The 23,643-nt window shown below is 42.9% G+C and overlaps 1 protein-coding gene and 1 long non-coding RNA gene across 2 annotated transcripts; one reads left to right on the top strand and one right to left on the bottom strand.

Annotated features, from left to right (window-relative positions):
• Nucleotides 1-14,905: 14,905 nt before the first annotated feature.
• On the top strand, nt 14,906-15,539 carry LOC129768582 (uncharacterized). Its single transcript, XR_008741693.1, has 2 exons — nt 14,906-15,041; nt 15,176-15,539. It is a non-coding gene; the product is annotated as an uncharacterized LOC129768582 (long non-coding RNA).
• Nucleotides 15,540-15,917: 378 nt separating this feature from the next.
• Nucleotides 15,918-23,290, bottom strand: LOC129768581 (GPI ethanolamine phosphate transferase 3). Its single transcript, XM_055770329.1, has 5 exons — nt 23,175-23,290; nt 20,851-23,115; nt 19,507-19,743; nt 16,454-19,447; nt 15,918-16,394 (listed from the first exon to the last, which is right to left on the bottom strand). The coding sequence occupies exons 3-5, from the start codon at nt 19,675-19,677 to the stop codon at nt 16,200-16,202; spliced, it is 3,360 nt and encodes a 1,119-aa protein (XP_055626304.1). The 5' UTR covers nt 19,678-19,743; nt 20,851-23,115; nt 23,175-23,290; the 3' UTR covers nt 15,918-16,199.
• Nucleotides 23,291-23,643: the final 353 nt, after the last annotated feature.

Genomic DNA, 23,643 nt, shown 5'->3' with positions numbered 1-23,643 from the left:
TAAATACCGGGAACAACAACCGGAACGAAAATCGAACCTTTGCTCGATGAGAATAAAATGCAGTCAACGACAATCATCAATTCGATGCTGACAATTTTACCGCCTACTTGGTCGGTCAAAACGTATTGACGAAGCTCAGTAACAGGCAAATTGTTGCATCGTACTCCGCCAGTCACCATTTGTCAGTTGTCGGTGACATTGATGAAAAAATGCAGCTCTGTTCAAGAGTTATGAATTTTCGAAAAAAAAGTAATTTTTAGGAAAAAGTGGGAAAATTTGTTTTTTTTTGGACCACCCTGAAATTGAAATGGGTACCCTAATAAAAAAATAAAAACATACGGGTCTGATGTTTTGCGCTAAAGAACAAAATTACCACTTTTGACGAAAATCTGAGAACAACTATATCGGTTTGGCATGGAATGGCTGATAATTATAGCAGCCCCATGAAGCCCAGTCGACTTGCTGTAACAGGTAGAGAATGGTTAATATACGATACACTTACAGCTCAACGTCAACTATTTTGGCCACGTGATTTCCATTGGATTTTTTTTTGATGTAACGTTCCCTAACAGATAAACAATTAACTTCTAGGTTTCGCTGACGACATTGACAACATATCAAGAAACTTCGAGACGGTGACGGAAACGGAGATAAAACAATCAAGAAACAAAGTTCATGAAAAAAAGAAGATCGATCGACGACAAGATTTTTTATTAGACCATAAATTTTAGAACAAGCTCGAAGGGCCATTGAAATTACCTACGAAATTTACTGCGAAAACTATAGGGTGAAACGGACAGATATTAGACAAAGTGTGGCGAAAAGACGTAAATGGAAATGGGAATGGCGTGTCATATATTTGGAAAACATTGAAGAACACTTAAGTTACAAGGGTAACTTAAAGATCATAAGGAGATTGAAGAACAAACGTAAACAAACAATCCAGTAGAGGAGGCTACGCAACATCTCATTCAGGTAAGACAATTTTGTATTGCTTTTACTCCATCTTCCGGATAACTATCATGGTATGTTTTGTTATGGTATGGTATGGTGCACTGATTGACGCAAAATTTGAAATCAAAGTATTCCAATAGTAATTTTTTTTTAATTTTTTCGATATACCAGTCAATACTACGTAAATGTTGGTAATTAGTAGACCAATTTGTCATTTCAGTATCGTTGATTTATTTTTAAAAAAAAACAAAAAAGTACTTTTAGGGTATGACATAAAAAAATCCACATGCGTAAATTTGTTTTGCCGTGTTTTCTTCATTGATGCACCCCTTGGTTTTGACAGCTGGTTGTTTATATCTGACACAAACATAATTTTCGTAACTGTTTAGTCAACTTTTCGTGCGTAGTGACGTGTTTTTTACGCTAAGGAAGCTTCCGGAGAATGGGTGGAAAGCAAATCTCAACACAGGGCCGAAATTTGACTGTGCGTGGGTTAGCTGTGGCGCGGTTCAGTTAATCATTGCGAAGCATCAGATCGATCGATCGAGAAGAGGACAATTCGGGCGATAAAAGTTTGAATCTGTATCTTCTTCTGTATATCACACCATTCGACGACGCTAGGTGGCGCAACGCAACACCAACAGAAAAAATGGCGTTCGGCGGTCAACGGTTCGATTATACTGAAGAAATTCGTGACGCAGTTACATCGTACATCAAAAAGATGGACGCTACGCATTTCGCGCTCGGAATAGAAAAAAATATAGGAGGTTGTGTCCAAGATACGACCGCATTGTTGACGTAGAACTACGCTGTTATTTTATACAGGGTTACAGGCTTCCGAAAGTATACAGCCCTGCGCTGACAATCGTTTGACATAGCTGTCAACCAAAACGTCATATCGTTAGATGAATGTCTGCCATTTTACAATATGGATCGTTTTAGCATCGCACAACGTGTTAATTTTGTTAAATTTTACTATAAAAATGATGAAAAACCGGTAAATGTTTTTCGAGCATTACGGATGGATTTTGGTCGTCATGGACGGTCTACAGAGCACACAATCGCTAATGTAGTGCGTAAACTCGAACAAACTGGATCCGTAGCGGATATTGTGAGACCTGTGCATCATCGTAATGTGCGTTCGGCCGAAAATATTGCTGCTGTTGCTGCCAGTGTGGAGGATGACCCAAATGTTTCGATTCCACGACGTGCTCAGCAATTGGGCTTGTCAAACACATCATTGTGACGAATTTTGCATTTTGCAACTTTGCAACTTGCAGCTACATCCATATAAAGTCCAACTGGTACAAAAATTAGAGCGTGGTGACCATGGAATGCGTCGGGCATACGTCGATTGGGTGAACGAACAACAGCAGCAAAATGCTGAATTTTCGCATCAAATTTTCTTCAGCGATGAGGCACATTTCGTGCTCGGTGGCTATGTGAACACCCAAAATTTCCGTATATGGGGCTCAGAAAATCCACACGTGATTGTTGAGAGGCCATTGCATCCGCCAAAAGTCACTGTTTGGTGCGCATTATGGTCTGGTGGAGTCATCGGGCCGTATTTCTTTGAAAATGAGGAGGGCGAGACGGTAACTGTGAATGGTGAGCGCTATGGCCGCATGTTAACCGATTTTTTTTGCCACAAATTGAAGATATGGATACGGATGACATGTGGCCATTGCCATATTGCGAACGAAATTTTAGGGACGCATAATTTCGCGTTTGGTGATGCCAATTGACCGTCCAGATCATGCGATTTGAACCCGCTAGACTTTTTTTTTTGCGGAGTTATGCGAAAGACCGTGTCTATGTTAACTCTCCGCAAACTCTTGAACATTTGAAAGACAACATTCGTGAAGTTATGACCGAGATACCGCCCGATATGTGCCGAAAAGTCATCGAAAATTACCTGTTCCGGATCAAGGTGTGCGAGAAAGCCCTAGGTGGACATTTGAATGATGTTGTATTTCACACATAATGGCATAAACCAAACTTTAATTTGAAATAAAAGTTTCATCAAAATTCGAATTCTAAGTGTGTTTTATTTCAATTTACTTTCGGAATTTAAAGTTGGAAAACCCTGTATAAGTCGCTTGTTCATACCTTCAGATATTATTCTATAATGCTGTGAAGTTTTAGAAACAACTTGTTAGTAGAATAATCTCTGAAATGGTTTTTTCATTGTAGAATCAGTTGACGATAATTGATTGATGATTCATTCTTGCCCTCGCAAAACAATACACTAACTGATCGTATGTCGCAATTTATTTCATGTCAATGCATTGAAAATTTACTACGAATGCTATTCCGGTGGCTTTTTTCGAAATTGACATAGACTCGGCTACAGTCGATTCTATACATGTTGCACCAGCACCATTATTCCACATCTCATAACTACATCAATCACATCTACATCTACATATTATTTAGTATTGCCTCAAAGGAAACGCACCTCTAGGCATCGTTCGTACAACGTAGACCAAGCGCCAAACAAGCGTTCGTCATAGCATGCATACAGAGCCGTACATTGGTGGCTTGAAACTACTAGGAATGTAAACACTTCTCATCATTTTGCGCTATTCTCAAAAGAAACGTTTCTGTTAATATTACTGGCCTCGAAAAAAGTTGCATTACTTTCTCATGCTCGAGAGAAGCGCAGCTGTCACCCTTAGTGGAGGAAGTTTTGCTACTGGCAAGCGAAACCTAATGACATATAAAATTCCAGAACGACATTTACTTTCTTGGTTACTAAACAAGCTAAATAATCTCTTTTTGTTAATATAAACAACCTCGAAAACAGTAGCAATGAAGCATTGATCAATATTAGCGCAAATGCAATCCTAGTTGAAGGCAGTTTTACGACTGGCACGCGAACCCAAATAACATATAACATTCCAGTAAGACATTCAAGATGCTTGGTATGCCTCAAATAATTTTTTGGTGCACAACCTTAACGCCTGCTTCGCCATAACGTCAGTTTAATGCATTGATGCATTGTCAAAGGCACCAACGAAGCCCTAATGATGACGGAAAACAAACAATCTTAACAGCTTGGAAAAAGACTGAATTATGCCACACACCTTGTACTCTGCTGTGACACCCGTCGATGCGAATTCGCTTAAGAGTTTGTCAAGAGCGACCGCCTTCACCACTAGCGGGGGAAGCTTGATTTTGGTTGCTGCCTGGGTAACGACATTTACATTTTCGACCGACGCGCCAAAATCGCCTACTTCGCTGTTGTTCGATGCGGTGTCACACTCGCGAAAGCCCGGTTCAGTGCGAGCGCTTTTCACTGCACCAACTTTGCCTCAGCGAGATCCACTGTTTATACTGTAGGCAAGTATTTCCCTTCATTCTTCTACTTTTCCTTTGTTCACGGAGACTTTAAATCCTACGATTTCCCCTCCGTTGGTCGGCGACAAGTTGCTCGTTATTGACAGCTCTGTTCGGGAAAGCACACAAATGGACAGTACAAATGTATGGGAAAATGGAAACGCTTAGTTTTCATGAATTTTAACCATTTAAAAACCAGGGGATTCTAATGTATAGCATATTCAACAAATCTTACGAAATTTCCGATTCGTTTAGTATGTAAATCGCCAAAATCCGTTATTAACGTTATTAACGGCAAAAATAGTTATTAACGTTAATTTTATTTCATAAAAACGTGACCTATTTTCTGATTTGACACCCTTAATGAAAGACGTAGTTCTACGTCAAAAACGTGAATTGTTTTCTGGTTTTGCACCCTTAATGAAAGATGTTCTAAGTCAAAAGTGTATTTTGAACATTGCAGTCACCACTTTACGATTTGATTCGGAGTTTCTGTAACTGTTCTGAGTGTTGTTTCTGAGAGCTTTGTAATTTTGCTAAAGGATACGGAATAACTGCTTCAATAATTTCAGTGCTTTAGTGATGCTCTAGACACCGAGCAACCAACAGTACAGGCAAACCTTTTTCGTGTTCGGTACACAATTTGAAAAAATCTTTTTTTGTGCGGTAGATAGGGACCGCATAAACAATGTTTTCATCTGAGAAGATAACTCAAATCCACGCCTTTAAATTTCCTTTTGTTTCCCTGCTTTGCGATGGGACAATTTGCCTTTTCGGTTACTCGTGGCTGTTTATGCTTTTAGTTTCATGTTGAAATTTGTTGCTATTAGAAATCATGCCATGCGCTTCATGAGGCATTTGATGGAAGGATTGGAGTGATTTGGGAAGTGGATAATTTAGACACAAATATGCTTTTTTCGCACTGAAATGCATATAAATCATCGAAAAAAAACTAAATGGACGATAACTTCGTCAAATATGCTTCTTTTCACATACAGCACAAAAAAAATCGCAAAAGAACAGAAAACCGCACAAAAACACGTTTTCCTGTAGGGTAACGTAGGGTGAGTTGGACATACGGGGTTATTTGGATCACCCCTTTATCTCAAAAAGTACGGCTCAACTTACATTTTTTTATAATGTCATCTCCTTTTATTGTTGAACCGAATGTACCTAACGTAAAAAATACTTTGGTAGAACAGGGCAAGCACTTTGATTGACAAAAAATGTGAGTTTTCCGATCGTGGTTTTAATAGGCACCTTACACGATCAAAATTATTGACAATAACTGTCTTCAATATCGTGACAGCCAGGCTTTCGACATCCGATCTATCCTCAATCAATATTTTTACACCTTACACGGTCAATATGGCCATCAACCTGGATCCAAACTATTCTCCATCAGTTTAGGAGGCTCTGAAGCAATATTAAATTGCTCAGATTTGAATGAAAATTCTTACATAGCGTTATTTAATTACTTGTAGCAAGAAATACTTACCCTAACTTAACCTATTTCATCTAAATTTTCCGATATTCTTACAAAAAATTATTATTATAATATAAATTCAATTTCAGACATAATTTTCGTATCAGATTTTTTCACCATTTGTAGAAAAAAAGTTATATGTATTCACATAGAATACTAATTTGATTCGAAAAAGTTAATTTTCATTCATAAATTAGACTTCAAAATCTGTTTTTCCTTCTCAAAAACACATCATAATACTCGCTTCACAAATACAGGCTGTTCTTTTCTGTTTCAGAGATGCCAGTTTTTGACGTAGGATTACGACTTTCGGGAACATATTGGGGTACAAATTGAAAAACGAATATCGATCGCATAGTGAAAAATGTCCAATTTCAAACGCTTATTGCTCAGTCATTTTATGACGGGTTGATGAGATTTTGACATCAAAACATTGCGGCACTCTATAAAAATTTTTCACCTTGAATAAAATAATTTATATCATGTAATTAACTATCGAACAATTGAAAAATCTCAACCCCTATCCAAACGGTACTGATTGGTCGAAATTGACGTCATTTCTTCTTCGCCTGCTTCGCTTCTCTCGTTCCCCAATAAGTCAAATATTTGCATGGCGAGCGAGTGGGGGGGGCGCCTATTTCTCACATACCAACTGATATAAAAGGACGGTAGCATTTTTGGATTTCTCATTCTCGTTCAACGCTCAGATCGGCAAACATCTGGGCTTCTAGTGTGCAGTGCTCTACAAATCAACCAACACCATACGGTGTGGCAAAGGAGAGGAAGCCATCGGCAACCAACGATGGATGCGATGTGGCAAAGGGAGCAAAGAAGAGGAAGCAGCGGAGAGCATCGAATTAAATCTAGTGTGCATTGCTAGTGCGCTCCTCTTCACATCAACAATTGGATGCTGCAAAGGAGGCAGAGGAGCGAAGTGCATGGTATCACACTCGCTATCCGTCGTTTAGCTCGTCATGGTTGTGCCAATCAAACCCTCGCAAATCGACGCACAGAAGCCGATGGCGCCAAAGTCAAGGAAAGCATCAGCGAATCCGTAAAAGCTACCGCTCCCAAAACTAAACTGCTACATCCGACTGAAACGCAGCAGATTCCGTACAACCCATTAAACCATTCCAGTCCTTCTCAGGACTATCAATTTGTTTTGAAACAAAAGAGTTTATTTTACTGTTTTCCACTTACCACAAAAACTATATAAAACTATGATCAAAAATACTGTTTATATTTACATCTTCTACTAACAACTAACAGGGAACCATCATATCACGTCTAGAAATGTCTAAAATTTTCGTAGGGGCATATAGCAATAACCGATTCATTCGAGGAAATGTCTATAAGTATTCGATTAATCGAGCGAATATTCGTTGACCAGACATCGATAAAAGTTACGTCAAATGTAATTTTAAATAAACATCGAAGTGCTAAATAATATATTGACGTAGGATTACGTCTTTTGGGAACATATTGGGGTACAAATTGAAAATCGAGAATCGAGCACATCGCTAAAATTGTCCAATTTCAAACGCTTATTGCTCAGTCATTTCATTTTCACGGATTGATGAAATTTTTGCGTCAATCGATTTCGGCACTCCAAAACAATTTTTTATATTGAATAAAATAATATATATCATTAAACTAACTATCAAACAATTGAAAAATCTCAACCCCTACCCTAACGGAAATACCCACTTCTGATTGTTCGAAATTGACGACACATGAGGCGGTTCCCTAACATCAAAACCAAGCTGCCTAGGGGAAATCAGCATTGCAAATACATGAAAGTAGGGGGAGCTTTTGCTCCCGCCGAGATGTGTTCCCAAACAGAGACATCAAAACCAAGCTGCCTGATGGAAATCGGCATTGCAAATACATGAAAGTCGGGGGCATTTTTATATTGCAAGTAAGAAGAGTGATATGAATAATTCTAGCAAATAAAATTTAAATTTGGAACTTTAATGTTGGTTGCTTCGTGAAACTCCATATCAATGTCCGATCGTGTATTGTGAAAAATTTAGCACAAGGGTAGGTGTAAAATTGTATACGATAGCCGTTGTGTTAACCCTTTCCCGTACAACATAGAGTCTCACTACATATAGTACATATAGTATTAGGTGTACATATAGTATTAGGTGTACATATAGTATTAGGTATTGTTAGTCCAATTAAAATTCGCATTGGGTTGATCAGAAAGTAAAAATTATAAAAGAAAATTACCTTTCCCATTTCAAATATATTTTCGCTATATTAAAGTAACATGTTTTTACTGATAAGAAAAAATGATAATTGTGTTCGGTATTAATAATTATCTTATATTACATTGGTGATTTTTTTTTCTTTATTTCATCAATACATATCACAAGAGGCATCTCATCTAGGATTTAGAGGGCGGTTCTCATCATATCTCGTTCCACTTCGGTATCCTTATTTGATACGCACCATCCAACGACTGTTTCTCATTCTTCTTTCATCATCACCCGTTAAACACTGGTGGAATGAACAAACAATACCCAACAACCAAACAAAACGGCCTTTTTCAGGTCCACCTAATCATTATCAAAGAGTTTAACGATGTAATTATCCAAAATCAACAGATAACCTAACGGAATCCTACGTCAATTATGCGGTCGTGTCTCGGACACAACCTTCCTGTGACTTTTTTAGTTTGGGAAAATATATGCGAGTTACATTGTTTGCAAGCAAATATTTTCATTCTATGAATAAGATAATATGAGGGGCTGAAAAGGGAAAAGGTGTAAGTGATGTGTTCGAGTTTATTCTCATCGACTCTCACTTTCGGTCATAACATAGGTGCAAATATATGTGAACCATAGGTCAGATCCTCAATTATCGGTTCTGTAGCAAACTCGAATTGAAAAGTTTTTGCAGCTGAGCTATTCACGAAAGAAACTGTTGATTGTGGGAAAATCGATCGAGTCACTTACACCCCTTTCCTTCTGTACACCGCATATATAATTTATAGATCATATCCATCCTACACCTTGAATAACCGCACGCTTTTCCGCCTGTGATTTTCCCTGATCTTCTCATTCTCCAAATTTCATAGCGAGTATGAAGAAACACACAACTTAGACTGAAGTGGCTGCCTCGTTTGCTAGCGCAAAAAAAACCGAGTCCATAACATTAAGAAAACTCCTAAAACGATGTTACGTTTCATCCACTCTCTCAACATCACATTGTCAGTTTACTTTGAGGCTTTGATTTGTATTGCGAAAAGTACCATATTTTGCTATTAAAAGTATCAGTTTTCCAAACCAAATGCTTTCATTTATGTTTCCTAGAATTTCTGAAGTTCACAAAATTTAATTGCAATCGCAAAAAAAGACTAACAAAAATTAAATATTTTTGTACAGTGAAACCTCGATTATCCGCGAAAGCGAGTTTCATAGTAATTCTCGTGACCTTCTCGAAATTCGTCAGTGAGTGGTAAGCTATTGCTATTTAGTTTTTGTGTTAGGTCCCACATTACCTGAACTCTGGCGTATATGTGCGTATAGGTGGATACTCTAATGATTTCTGTATTGATAAAACATAGTTTTCATGCTGAATTATGTTTTGTTCGTGTTTGAATCCAATTTTTAGTATTTTATTGCATTTTCCGCGATTTTCGTTATCCGCACTGATTTTTCCAGATTATTCCGCGGATAATCGGAAATCTACTGTATTTACAGACACGCTTTCAAATCTGGCAACTCAGTCTCGATGTCCATTTTTATGAAATGTCACAATACTGATGATCGAAAATCAGAAAAGCCGGATTTCTGCGCAAGTCATTGCTAAGATGCCCGCTTTTCTGTAGCCAGCATAGAAAATCATGAGCATAGAAATCATAACCTAAAATAAAAAATGAAGTTCTGCAGCAATGATTTTAGTTGCAAATGGCAAAGAAAGCTTCCGGATGGGTATCCAAACATCGCTTGCTAAAGGAAACTATCCAACGTAATCAAATATTAACATATATACTCCAAATATTAAACGATACGTGAGCCCCCTAAGCGCGAGCCCTGTTTTATGCTGCCCACGCTCAATTTGCATTGGTTGGGATAGGGTTACCAGAGCCTCGTTTCTGCCAAGGAGCTGCAATTGACAGGTGGTTCGTTTTCGACAGTATGAGGATAAGGCATAGAAGATGCGAGAGGGAATGAAAAATGACAGCGACTATTTTTAATTTTAAGGTTCTCAAATGGGGATCAACACTAGGGTAGGAGCCTACCTGCTGGTCTCAAATGTTCCTATCTCACGCCTCCACGAAGATCATATGACGACATTTTTAGATCGGGCGTGAACTGGAAACACACACCTGGTCTTGGCTCCGAGAACGGGTGTCGAAAGTGGCTAAGTGAGGGGGTGCGAGCGAGTCAGAGCGCTATATCTCTCCCGGGGAAGGCCTCCCGGGTCATGGAGGCCTTGCCAACCCGCTGTCTCCCGGGCAAAGGAGATACACCCAGAAAATAGAGCTACGTTCACGAAGAATACACAGAATGCGATCGCCCGAGGAGGGTCCCCGAACTGGAGCTGGTCCTGGAACGGGCGTAAGAGCGAGCGGCCAGCGGCTGGAGGGCGATGTGCAAGAGCGGGCCACCAGCCGGGTTCAACCCGAAGAGCTACCGCCACACGGAAACAGCAGCCATCGACATCACCAACGAAACGCTGCGCCTACGAGGCGTGTTGCGACTGTCAGACGACAGTCGTCCACACTTGTGGGTACTACTAGGCGACGGATCATGTGGACACACGAAATGAACGAATTCGTGATCCGCGCCTATTACATCTGCACTGCTTTGGAGACGGACATGAGCGGTCGCCCTCGAATACTCACAATGTTCGAGGAAGCGTATCCAGAGTTCGTCGGGAGGCTTGACCAAAACGCGATGAACGCGAGGCGTAGAGCGATTGTACGCAACAATATGCTCTCCCAAACGCAAGTCGACGAGATCAAGCAGCAGGTGCAGAGAGAACTAAGCTCCAGAACAAGCAGAGCAAGCGATGTGTCGAGACGAAGTTCAGTACGGCTGAGCAATTCATTCGCGAGTGGGGCACGCGAATCAGCACCAGTGGAGGCCACAGTACAACAACCCCCTGAGCCGGAAGATCCACAGCCAGATCAACAACTACTACGCGATCTGGTCTTCCATTACGACGAGGCGATCTCACAGTTCCGCGACACGGACCCTTTGTCGCGCCCCAGGATCCCGAAGTTGCAGCATTCCCGCAGGCTGACAAGTGCAGTAAAGCTCATGAACGAGCACGTTCTTCCGCTGCACTTGGTTGATGCTGAGAACATGGAGGAGCTGCAACTGAAAGTTTACTGTGCTGCTGTGGCGACCGCCAAAAGTTTAGGATACCGTATTAGGCCAAGAGGCGGACTGCTCCAACATCTCCGTGAAAGGCCGTCCATGGCGAAGGAGATTGGAGCAACGGATCCTAAACAAGCGCGCCGCAATTGGAAGACTGATGGCGTACAAAAGAGGCAGCAGATCGGTGAAATTATGTCGCCTAGTTGCTGTGATCGTGCGGCCTACTGAACTTCGCCAGCTGGGAGCTCACCAGCTGACGGAAAAACTCGACACACTGGTACAGCAATTGAGCGTCCTTACAAAACGGCTGAAACGTTACTCTGACTCTGCAAAGCGCCAGGAACAAAATCGGATGTTCAGAGATAACGAGAAAGCGTTCTACAACCACATTAGCGACGAGAAGCCCGACTACCGCGAAGGTTTGCCAGATATTAGCGATGTGACGAACTTCTGGGCTGGTATTTGGGAGACCCCAGTAGAACATCGCGACGGGCAAATGTGGTTAAGACGGGAGGAGGAGAGTTGTGGTGAAATTGGAGAGATGCCAGCTATCATCGTCGGAGAGAACGATGTCCGCGAAGCCTCGCGGTACCTGAGGAACTGGGCAGCACCGGGCCCCGATGGTGTCCAGAACTTTTGGCACAAGAAGCTGACCGTCGCACATCCAAAGATAGCTGAGTGCTTCAACAAGGTGCTACGTGACCCACACAACCTTCCTGAATTCGCCACCCGTGGCGTCACCTTCCTCCTCCCGAAAGACAGCAACACATTGAACCCATCAAAGTACAGACCGATAACGTGCCTATCGAGTCTGTACAAAATACTGAGCAGCATAATTACCGCCAAAGTTTCTGCTCACTGCGAACAGCATCACATCATCGCAGAAGAGCAGAAAGGATGCAGGAAAAATACGCATGGCTGCAAAGACCAGGCCATCATCGACGCAGCCATAGTCGACCAGGCGGTATATAACCAGCGGAACCTAAGTATGGCCTACATCGATTACAGGAAGGCTTATGACTCCATACCTCACTCGTTTCTCGTCCGGGTATTGGAGCTCTACAAAATTGATCCCGTCGTCGTTAGGTTCCTGCAGCATGCGATGAGGCAGTGGAGTACGTCTCTACACCTCAGTGATGGGGAAAATGTGTTGCAGTCTAGAACGCTGCAGATAAAGAGGGGGATATTCCAAGGCGACTCTTTCAGCCCGCTTTGGTTTTGTCTGGCACTGAACCCCCTCAGTAGGACGCTCAATAGAAACGGTCATGGCTATAAAATAAGGTATGGCGACGGCGCCCACGAAGAAGTGACCCATACCTTCTACATGGATGATCTCAAGGTCTACGCTGATTGACGTCAGCGTCTAGGTGTAGCTATCCGGGTTGTCGAAGCATAAGCAGGGACATCTGCATGGAGTTCGGCCTTGACAAGTGCCGCTGTGTCCATCTGCTGAAAGAGCAGCTTACCGAATCCGGAGGTTACGAGGTTGTTTGTTTCTTTGTTTTTAAGAGGCTTTAAACTTTGCAGTTCATTCGCCTCTAGGTGTTACGAGGTCTATGACGGCGAGTTCATAAGAGACATGGTTCGTGGCGAATCCTATAAATATCTTGGATTCCGACAGCTCACCGGGATTCGCCACTCCGACATCAAGACGGAGCTGCGAGACAAGTTCTTGAGTCGAGTGAACTGTGTCCTGAGGACTTTCCTCAACGCGGGGAACAAGGTACGCGCGATCAACACATTCGCGGTTCCCCTGCTGACCTTCAGTTTTGGTGTAGCCAAATGGAGCAAAACTGACCTAGAGGACCTTGAGAGGAGGATGAGGAAAGCATTTAAAGAGGCCGGAATGCACCATCCTCAATCGGCACTGGAGAGAGTTTCACTGCCACGCAAAGAAGGGGGACTTGGAATAGTCGACATATCTGCACTGTGTGTTGCCCAGGTACGACAACTGCGCGAGTACTTCGCAGAACGCGCTATACCGGGCTGTCTGCGCCGCCGACAGAGGATACAGCGCTCTGCACTTGGCGCAAGCGGAGTACCAACTCAACTGCAATCTGCAGACAGTGGAGGAGAATATTGCAGCGTGGAAGCAGAAGGCAGTGCATGGTGCCCACCCCCATCAACTGGATCGGCCACACGTCGACAAGGCCGCATCTAATCTGTGGCTAACGCGTGGTGAACTCTCTTCAGTAGTAGAAGCCGACATGATAGCCATCCAGGACAGGATAATGCCGACGAGAAACTGCAGGCGGTACGTCTGGCATCAAGACGTTGATGACATTTGCCGGATGTGCCATCAACCAGGTGAAAACATAGAGCACATTATGGGAGGCTGTCCCGGTTTGGCCAACGCAGCCTACACCGAGCGCCACAACAACGTGGCCCGTATTGTTCATCGACAACTGGCGCTCCAATGTGCTCTACTGGAAGACAACGTACCAAACTACCGGTACCTGCCTGCACCTGTCCTGGAAAATGACCGTTTCAAGCTGTACTGGGATCGCACTGTTCTGACCGACCTCTCGATCCACCACAACCGCCCAGATATAATGGTTTACGACAAGAGCGACCGCAAAGTCACCATCATCGATGTCACTATTCCACTGAACCAGAATCTGGAGGCGACCCACGGTCGCAAAATCTGCAAGTACCGACCATTGGCCGTGGAGCTCAAGGAACTGTGGGGGCTAAGGGAGGTCCCAAGAATTGTTCCAGTCGTTCTCTCTGGAACTGGAATTGTCCCGAAGACACTTCTGGAAGCGCTAAAGGTGTTGAACATGGAGAAGGAATTGGCCGGCATCCAAAAGTCGGTCATCCTTAGCACCTGCGCGATTGTCCGACAATTTCTCGGTCAGGACTGAAACAGCACGAGCATGCAGATACGTGCATTCCGCAGAGCCTAGTCCCCCTTTGGCATTCAGAAGCCCGGGGGCAGGTGAAAATTCTGGCTAGGTTCGCCTAGTTAAGAAGTGAGATAAGTCTGCCAAAAAAAAAAATCGATGAATTGCCAATACCAGCAGGAACGACAACCCTCACGTCCCGTAGACCAGCAATGAAAACAATAACTTGCAGCAGTCACCGAAACACAGCAATGAAGCCAACAGCGCTAACAACAACAACGTTTATGTGCAGTAAACACATAGCGGTATGCACTCCTCATTGCATGCCATTTGTTTTCCTCTTCCTCAGAAAACTCTAGCCGTTTGGCCGCTGTCAATTCGAACTCAAGTAATGGCTGAACAGGAATTCTGACATAACGTTCCACCTTATTAGGCGCAAATTAAGAAGCGTATAGCGCTCGTAAGCGAACGCGAGACTACCAACCCGACTCATACGTGCCACAAACGTAGCGTGGTGGAGCGCATATTGAGTCGCAGTTTGGTGTAAATAACATGCCACTCGCATACAATGACTGATTAACACAGAGTTGCGCGATATATTTATTTACTAACACAATCACCCGACCAGTACAGCCATACAGTGTCAAACCCACGGCGCAATATGATTGTTCACCAACACAACTACCACAACCGGCATGACCAGCACGAGAAACTGTGGTTCAGCCACAGCATCGCGCGAGTCTTGTCTCACGAGCGCTCCACCATCTCGCATCATCTGGCCAATTTGCGCCGTTCTATATGTTTTTATTAGCCACAAAAACAGGCGCTATATCGCGCCAAGTTACTCGCGCTATATGCGTCTCAATTTGCGCCTTGCCTTATACCGCCTTGGTTTCTGCGTCGTCGGTTTTGTTCAGCTGTCACTATGCTCTCAAATGTCATCATATTGTCAACAATACTGAACGTGTAAGCAGAGAGTGTAAGGTCCGCTTAAGGTTTTTCTCGTTGATTAAACAAACTTTTTGTGTATTGTACTGTAAAGTTCTGTTCGCCGACAGAAGTGCAACAATTTGATGCAGCGAAACTGTAATTTTGATAACAATAAATGAAATTAATTGCATTTTAATTTTTGCATGTTGTGTGGGGTGACATGGACACGTTTCTGTGGGGTGGATTGGTCCAACAGATTTGAGGCTTTTCTTTGGTCTAATTGATTCCAGATGCCGCTTCCAGATTTACAAAAGGAGGATGGGCACCACACGCGATGAAGGAGGAGCTTGAAAGAACAACGCAGGCCATCAAGAACGGATTTTCTTTGACCAAGCATTGAAAGAGTTGGAAAATGCTCGAGCAACAGTGAAAAGGTCCATGGAGAATTAAAGACGAACCAACCCAGGAGGCTGAAAGTCTCTTAAATAAAGAATAAAAAAAAAATCCATGGAGAATTCGAGATGGTCTCAATCCAATTTTTACTGGTCTGGAATCTGGCCAAGACACCTGGTATCGATCCCAGAACACTGTTACTGATTGTAACATTATCCCAAAATACTTTACATAAATATAAGTTTTTTTTTCGATGAAACACACATTTGTTTGAATTGTTTGAAGCTTGATATAATGATTAAACATTATTGATTGAGAGAAGACAAGTGTAGCTAAGTATACAATGTGACATTTTTTAGTTGAACCGAATTGGTTTAGAAATATTAGGTGATTTGCTTAGGGGTCCAAATTCCCCCCATTTATCCTACATGTTGATTCTGTGAGTTAATTTGAAAGTTTGCTCTCGTTGAGATTGGCAAAGTGGGTGAGAGAATTTAATTTCATTACACAGAGGATATGGACATAAATGTCGGCATAGAACTATTGAGTAAACAAACTTCGGTCGCATCGAAATAGAGTGTATCGAGGTCTTAGATTCTAGGAAGTAAGGGAGAGTTCGGATGAATAGCAAAGACATTTCATAGGTTTTCAAATCAACTCGAACACATGCTCTTTGTGTTTACTGTTACGCTACTAACAAAGTCTACCTATAAATCGTACATCGAATCATTGTTTAATATTAGATTCGAAGTATTAAAACAACACGCGCGTGTTTTATCATTTAATCTAACTCTAAACTGTGTTATGGTATTGTGATAAGTTATAAATGTTTGTCGTGAAACGTCCTTTCAATGAATGAATGAAATCTAATACCGAATCCAAGACTAGAGAAAGGACTTTCACCTTTCACTGAGAATCAATTTACCGATCTTTGTTGATTCGGGTGATTAACGTGTTGACCGCACGATGGACCCGTAGCAACACCAGGAAGCCCAAATTCAGCCCGATAAATGCAATGTAGCTGCCAATTCCCTCGTAGATGAATCGGGGAGCGAATATTTTCCACACCATCAAGTGTCTGCAGTGCAGGGTGCAGGCGAACATGGCACAGAATATCTACAAATATGAATATAGACGTGAATATTTCTGGCGTTATAATTAACGGAATGGCTTACCCTTATTCCCTGAATCAAAACGAGTTGGCAGGCAGTCTTGAACGCGGTGCCAATGAAAAGTTTCTCATTCTCGTACAAATTGATCTCGCCCTTGGTCACATCGAAATCGATTTCCTTCCCAACGGAACCGCCCGCCGCCGCCGCTTCATCGACGCCATCTTCCACCTTGTTCACCGTTACGCTCCTGTACTCCACGCTACCTCCATCAACCTTGCGGGCACTTTTAGGCCCCCGCTTCGCACCATTGCTGCCGCTGCCCCCTCCGGTGGTTGTTGATTTTTGGTAGGTTTTCTGCGCCAACGATGGCCACATGGTGTACACACAGAACGGGGTGAGCAGAATCAGCGGGAAGAGCACCGACAGCAGGAAGTTCAGTGAGAAGGTGTTCAACAGAACCAGGATTGCGGAGATGACGTTATTGTTGTCGTAACGCCAGGTGCGTCCAATGAATGCGGCGTTCCAATCGATTTGCGACATCGTGGGTTGGTGAGAGGTGGCGTAGAATCCGAACTGCGACGATATGATCCAGAACAGGAGTGAGCCGAACGTGGGCTGGAGACAGGTCAGCAAGTTGTTGGAGTTCTCGTACTGCAGGATGGAGGCTATGATGCCATAGCTAACGGTGATGACGAGCGAAATCACAAGTCCGGTGGTTCCATTCGAGCCGAGCAGTAGGGACAGCAGAATGGTTAGGATGATTCCGAGTCCGATGAAAACAGATGAGTAGACTGTTGCCAATCCACAAACAATGGGTACTTCATTCGGTGGGAGGGGATTTTTCGAATTGTAGTTATCCTTAAGTTGGCGGTAGATTTCCGGAGCGACGTTCCGATCGCTGTATAGGATATTGATCATATCTTTCTTCTTTGGAAGCACAAAAACCATCAAAGGGCGAACCACGATGGTCACAATTTGGATTAGGAGCATCACATAGACCACCCAAGCAAGGGCATCGACGTGAATCTGTGGAATTCCTCTTGTGTTACTGTTGGCTAGCACAAAGTGACCACAAGCACAAACGGCCCCAACCGATGGGCCGTATCTGGCCAGCATAACGCTCATCGCATTTCCTGTCAGATTACCGCAAGCTCTTAGATACAAGCGGGCGCAGATCACGTACAGAGACAAGGCAATCACCGGCACCAGATCGAATTCCGGTCCGGTCTTACGTCTCGCATCTGGCGTCGGTGCCTTCACAATGTAATCCGTGCAGTTGCCCTGCTCCTCGCGGCAACGGAAGTAGCTGCTGGAGATTCGCACCAGCGTAATCGCGAACAGGGCCAGCGCAAGCAGCTTGAAGAAGGCGGATTTTCGCATCGTTGCCCATCGAAATCGAGACACCTTGAATTGACTGTTCTTGTGGACGTTGTACAGCGCCAGCAGGAAGAACCCGATAAGCACATAGGAGAGGATTTTCTGCTCCTCCACGATGAAACTGTTGGAGAAAAATACGCAAGTCGTGAAGGTGAACGATATCCGGGTGACGAAATTCTTCGAATGTTGATATTGACTGATACTATCGGTTATGCTGGGCCAATTTTTAATGATGAGGAAAAACAGAACGGCGATTGAGGCGATAGACGCAAAGAACAGGGTCCCATGTTCGGCCGACGAAAGGCCAAAATCCTGGTGGAAGAAAAATCCGGAAGTGCCAGCCATGAAGGAAAGAACCACGATGTAGTACACGGCCGTTCCGTTGAATATTTGCCCCAGCTGGTACGCGTTTGAGTTGCAAATCAGTAGAAATATCCCAAAGCAGCTCAGGAAAGTAACAAGAAGACCATGTGAAATCAGCTGCGGGTCAAATTTCACCCAAATGTCTCGGCAGCTATCCAATATGTCCTTCAGGTACAGCCGGAGATCCTTGGAAAAACTCTGAAAGGCGGCTTCCGTATATACTGTGTTTACGCGTTGAGTAAGAATTAGAAACTTGTTCTCCAGATCATCGATGTGGTCCAGCGTGAATGTTCCTCGGTTTGTGTCAGCATATTGCTGGAAGTACTTCTGAATCTGCCGCGCGTTTTGCCAGAGATGAAGTAAGGCGGGTTGATAGCGCAAAAACGAATCAATCTTCACATCCGGAAGCAACTGGAAATTGATCTGTCCCAAATTGGAATGCGGAATCGGTACTCCCAGCAATGCGGACAACAGAGGAACCAAATCAATTTGCTGCATCGTTTTGCGGAATTCGTCATACTCCTCGGGTAACAGTTGAGTCCCTTTCGAGTACATAAAAAACAAAGCGTTCACCTCTTCGGCTGACTCCCCGCCATGATCACCGGTTTGCGTCATTCCGTGGTCCCCAATAACTATCAGCGTTGTCTCGTCGTCCATTTGGTCGGTAACATTGCGTATAACATCATTCATTTCCATCAACTTCCGCTCCATCTCTCCGTGTAGCGGCCCATACCGGTGTCCACAGTGGTCAATCCCCAAAAAGTGTGCCACAATCACATCCCAATCCTTCTTCGCAATTTCTTTAGGTAAAACTCCTTTTATCGCCCTATCAACCGAGTCCAAATCGTGGATATTAAAACTCGGATAGTCATACTTTCGCTTGAATCGCCGGGGAAACAATTCCGTCCAGGTGTTGTCCCCCAGAAATACTGCGCTCCGATTCGCCCGCACCCACTGATCGACCACGTTGTCCTCGTTGATTTCCGGCGAGGCGAAATTCGAACCGATATCGATGAAGGTTGGCAAACTGCCGGTGGTCATCGCCTTCAATCGCTGCAGGGTGGTTGTGGGTGGATCCGCAACGAACTTCAGCTTGCGGGTATGGTCTGGAAAGCGATTCAGCAGCTCCGTCAGTACCGGCAGCTTGTTTTGGTACGGCAGCGGATGTTCGAGACTCGCATCAAAGGTTCCGAAATCGTAACGCAAAGCATCAATGACCAGCAGAATTACCTTGCTTTTTGGGGGTAAGCATATATTGGCAGAAACGTTCACATTCTGCAGGATCGATACCACCTTTCCGGTGCTGTTGCAGGAACCCTACAAATATAATTGAAAATTGTTATACAGGCGATGGAAAATTAACATCTTTTCCTGACCTTAAAGTTTTTATCATTCTCACACCTATAATCTTCATAGCGAATGCAGGTGCTGTAATCGGTCTGCGCTATCCGGGTCAGGAGGAATCCTTTGGAGAACAGGTGTATGCCAGCACCCAGCAGAGCCGATAGCCACACGAGCACGAACACGAAATTCCAGGAACTAGCCATTGGAATCTACTATATTTTTCACCTCGGTTTGTTCTTCACTAGGGCAAACTCATTTTGGTTGAACGCCTGAGAAAAGAAAATTTTCTGATTTATGGCACCTGCAATGTCGTATCAAAAATTTTTATTCCGATTCGGTCTCGTTACAGCCGACGTTTATCGCGACACTGTTAATTAAACTATAATTTAGATAAAACTGCTGTCTATCCACGATTGCTTAATCGTTTAGTAGATTCGTGCGCTCGGTGCTAATATGAGTTACGTTGTTTTTCCTCTTTCTAAACATACGCTGTGACAGTTTCGAAGCCATTCAAAATGTCATCTTACGAACAGCTGATGGGAGATGGATTCTTTAGTTTAGTTTCGAGAGATGATACACTGAGAGCAAATTTCGTATCAATGTTCTATGCACGACACATAAACTACACTGAGAGGAATAGTTAGTAAGTACGACGAATTTTTTGGTACATGTTACCAATTCTCTAGTCATTTTCTACCCTACTAATCATTGGTACATATTACGAAAGAAAAATGGTAGGCACAAACGTCAAACAAACTACGATTTGTTGGTCCAACATTGGTGCAATATCAGTGAAAATTTTGCTTCTCATTTGTGAGAGATAATCATTAGGGATAATAAAAATGTTTATAATTATTTTTAATTTAAAAAATTCTATTTGATTACATTTAACTCCACATACTTAGGATACATTATAATAATAATATATCACTTATTCTATGAGCAGCGTACACGAGGAAAGTTCTCGTTCCTCTTCCTGCTGCATCGCTCTAGTTTGCATTATTTAGGGAGTGTCGGTAGCACCAGCACGTTTCATCCGCTGTAAATCTAGGGAATGTGAACTCCCTAGATGCTTGCAATTAAAGCAAGACTTTTCGCTCGTCCTCTCTCGAGCGCTTCGTGATTAATCTAGGGAACTTATTTCCCTAGATGTCGGCAATTGAGGCCTAAGAATCACGGATTTAATTAAAGGCAACGAAGCCAGGGAGCCTATTTTCCTGGACTTGTTTTGGTCTCTTACGGGCTATGCCCCTTCCAAAATTCCCGTAATCGCGAATACGTTTCAGTATCAGACGGCTCCAGATTGGTCCGTCCGAGTGAAACTCGCAACTACTTTTCGGTGGGGGAAATTTTGGGTGTGTGTGTGTGTGTTATACCTTTACTCGAGCTCCTTCCTTGTTAGGAGCTCTGGCCTGGTGCGTGGCGCCTGGTTGCCAATTTGGGGGTATCCGGATTCTGATGCGTGACGCCTGGTTGTCAACGCTTAGTGGGTTTTCGGATTCGGATATTTTTAACTTGAACTATTTTACTTGATTGAACTTTCCGTTTTTATTTGAACTGATGCTTGAACTTTGAACTGAACTTAAATTGAATCTTGACTGAACTGAAATTGAACGGGAATTGAACTGACTTCCTAGGCCAGAATCCCGAGTATATATACCCAAGAATTCATTCCTAGGCGTTAAAACTATAAAGGAGAGAAAAGATCTCTCTTTCCTTCTCAGACAACCGAGCCCATATCGATTGTCTGCCTGCTATTTCCCTCCATGTAATTTCTACCCGCTTATCTCTGCGGACCTCTGTCGCTCTCGCTAGAGGGGTACAATTTAGAAAGTTTATTACTCATCGTCGACCTAAAATGTTATTTTTGTTTATAGCCCTTCGTATATTCGATAATGGGCGAGGCCAGGCTTATTACCAGCAATAATCATCTTTCGCCTGGTGCCTTGTTGTCTTTGTGTATTCCAGGCGCCTTATCTGTCTATGCTGCCTGCTCACGGTCCCAAATGAACACGTGATTTCCTATCTTGTATGCCTGCGCTACACTATGAGTAATACGATCTATTCAGAGGATCGTGCGGGTCACAAATTTGTTTATTTATTTGTCCCTACTTTCTGGTGCGTCATGCACCGCTTGTCTGAAGCTATACAAAAAGGAAAATAAAAATAAAAAAGGGATGAATCACATGGCCGTATCTGGTGATTCATTGGGCTATAAATTTTCTATGCGCTCGTTTGCGCTTCAATAACATTATTTTGTTTATTGGCCGGCCTTGCTATCTAAATTGGGTCCGTAACATTCCGGCCCTGATAAATCTACTTGTTCGATTTATAAAATTCCTGAACGGACCCTATGCTACCTGTGTTACTTATATCTCTATTTGTTTACATGTTTTCGGAGCATCATTTATTTTACATTCATCCTTATATTCTAACAGAGTTTAAAAACACTTAAATTTCTTCGGCATAATACCCGTTTTCATCCGGTGTTCCTTTCAATGGTTGGTCGATTTCAATGATTGGTCCTTCGAAACATGGATACCTGGGCTCTGGAGCGAGCTAACATCTATTGGCTGCTTCTTTTGGATTTGATGCTCTGGCAGCGAGCTTGGACATTCTGCTCTGCTACTTTCGGATATGATGCTCTGGCAGCGAGCATCTATTGGTATTTCCAGATTGGTTGGCTGGATCTATCTTGGCTACCTCGCCTCTGGCACGAGGTTACATCTATCGGCTGCTTCTTTCGGATTTGATACTCTGGCTTCGAGCTCGGACATCCTTGGTCTGCTACTTTCAGATACGATGCTCTGGCAGCGAGCATCGACGTCTATTTCCAGATCAGTTGACTGGATCATCTTGGGTACCTCGCCTCTGGCGCGAGGTTACATCGTGCACGGTATACCATGTTGCCAGTAGAGGTTTCCTTCTTGATGCGCCATCGATGATACTGGTAAAGTTGATGGTGGAACTCATCCACATTTCCAAAAGCGTAGTTGAAGTCCGGTCATGGGTCTATATTCAGTAACATTACACACGTGTTGGCTACACGTTCAAACAGCTCTCCATATTTCCACTTGGGTGGTTATTCAGCATGCACATCAATTTTCTCGTCGAACCGTTTGCGCTATCCGAGCGCTTCATTTTCCCAGTTTGCAGCATTATTGTTCCTTCCAGTATTACTATTTGTTTATTCCTATTGCCGATTATTATACTTCACATTAATCACGCTTTATGATCATCCGTTATTTATCGACTGCAAATTTCTCCTCTGCATCAATTTTTGTTCAGTTGTCAAACTCGTTTTTCCATAAACAGCCGCCTCTGGTAATATTTAAATTATTCACTCCATCCAATTGTGAAATGTTTCTGACCTCTCCGTTGTAGTCATTCATTTATTTTATTTTCATTTTATATCATGGATTTTCCTTTTCCCCGTGAAGCCTCCATGAACATTTTCTGGAGTTCTCCCTTAGTCTTGTTTTGTTTTGCAATCTCCTCTAAGCAAATAAGATTTGGGTGGTCCCAAATCCCTCGGTTCCATCTTGGGAACTTCATTTTTCATACGCCGGCCCTCATATTCCTGTGTGGTCGTTTCGGCAACTGTATCCTTAATCTTAAAGGATGAGCTAGTTTGCTTCAGCCTTATTAATTTTTCATCTGAGTCAATCTACGTTGTTATTTACCATAAATTTTAACTTACATTTTCCATTCTAAGTCTAAGTTCGTCTAAGGGGTGTTAACTATAATCTCACCCTTGTCCCTCTCGTGAGACCATCCTTGTTAAATGTGTTGAGAAATTGCACCCACTGTTTCTGTGACCGGTTGCAAAAATACTTTATATCGATATAACGCGATACTATGATCTTCTCCATAATTCGACTCTGTCTCCATTTTGATGTTTTCTACCTCATTAATTTCAACTGAGTCTTCTTCCAATTCAACATCACATTCATTGAGCCCATTCATTTCATTCAGATAGACATGAAGCTCGGACAGATAATCATATAACTTAGCATTGAAATCTTCGAGGAAATTCTCCACAAACTTTTGATTCAATTTTAGCATTTTCTTCTTCTGCATACAATAGCTTCCAATCGGATCCTTCATTTGATAAATGCCGTCTATATGGATTTCCTGCATATCATCACTATTTTCCAAAGTATTCGGCT

The sequence above is a fragment of the Toxorhynchites rutilus genome, chromosome 2, assembly GCF_029784135.1.
Source record: "Toxorhynchites rutilus septentrionalis strain SRP chromosome 2, ASM2978413v1, whole genome shotgun sequence".
NCBI classification, from domain to species: Eukaryota; Metazoa; Arthropoda; class Insecta; order Diptera; family Culicidae; genus Toxorhynchites; species Toxorhynchites rutilus.
Note: the sequence above shows the minus strand (reverse complement) of the source record. Positions and strands in the feature narration are given on the sequence as shown.

What these genes read in the sequence shown, in the direction of transcription:
- LOC129768581 (XM_055770329.1), bottom strand. Translation starts at nt 19,677, where the DNA reads ATGGCTAGTTCCTGGAATTTCGTGTTCGTGCTCGTGTGGCTATCGGCT. An exon ending in AGAATGATAAAAACTTTAAG is followed by an intron (nt 19,448 to 19,506) that starts GTCAGGAAAAGA and finishes TTATATTTGTAG; the next exon opens with GGTTCCTGCAACAGCACCGG. An exon ending in TTTTGATTCAGGGAATAAGG is followed by an intron (nt 16,395 to 16,453) that starts GTAAGCCATTCC and finishes TCATATTTGTAG; the next exon opens with ATATTCTGTGCCATGTTCGC.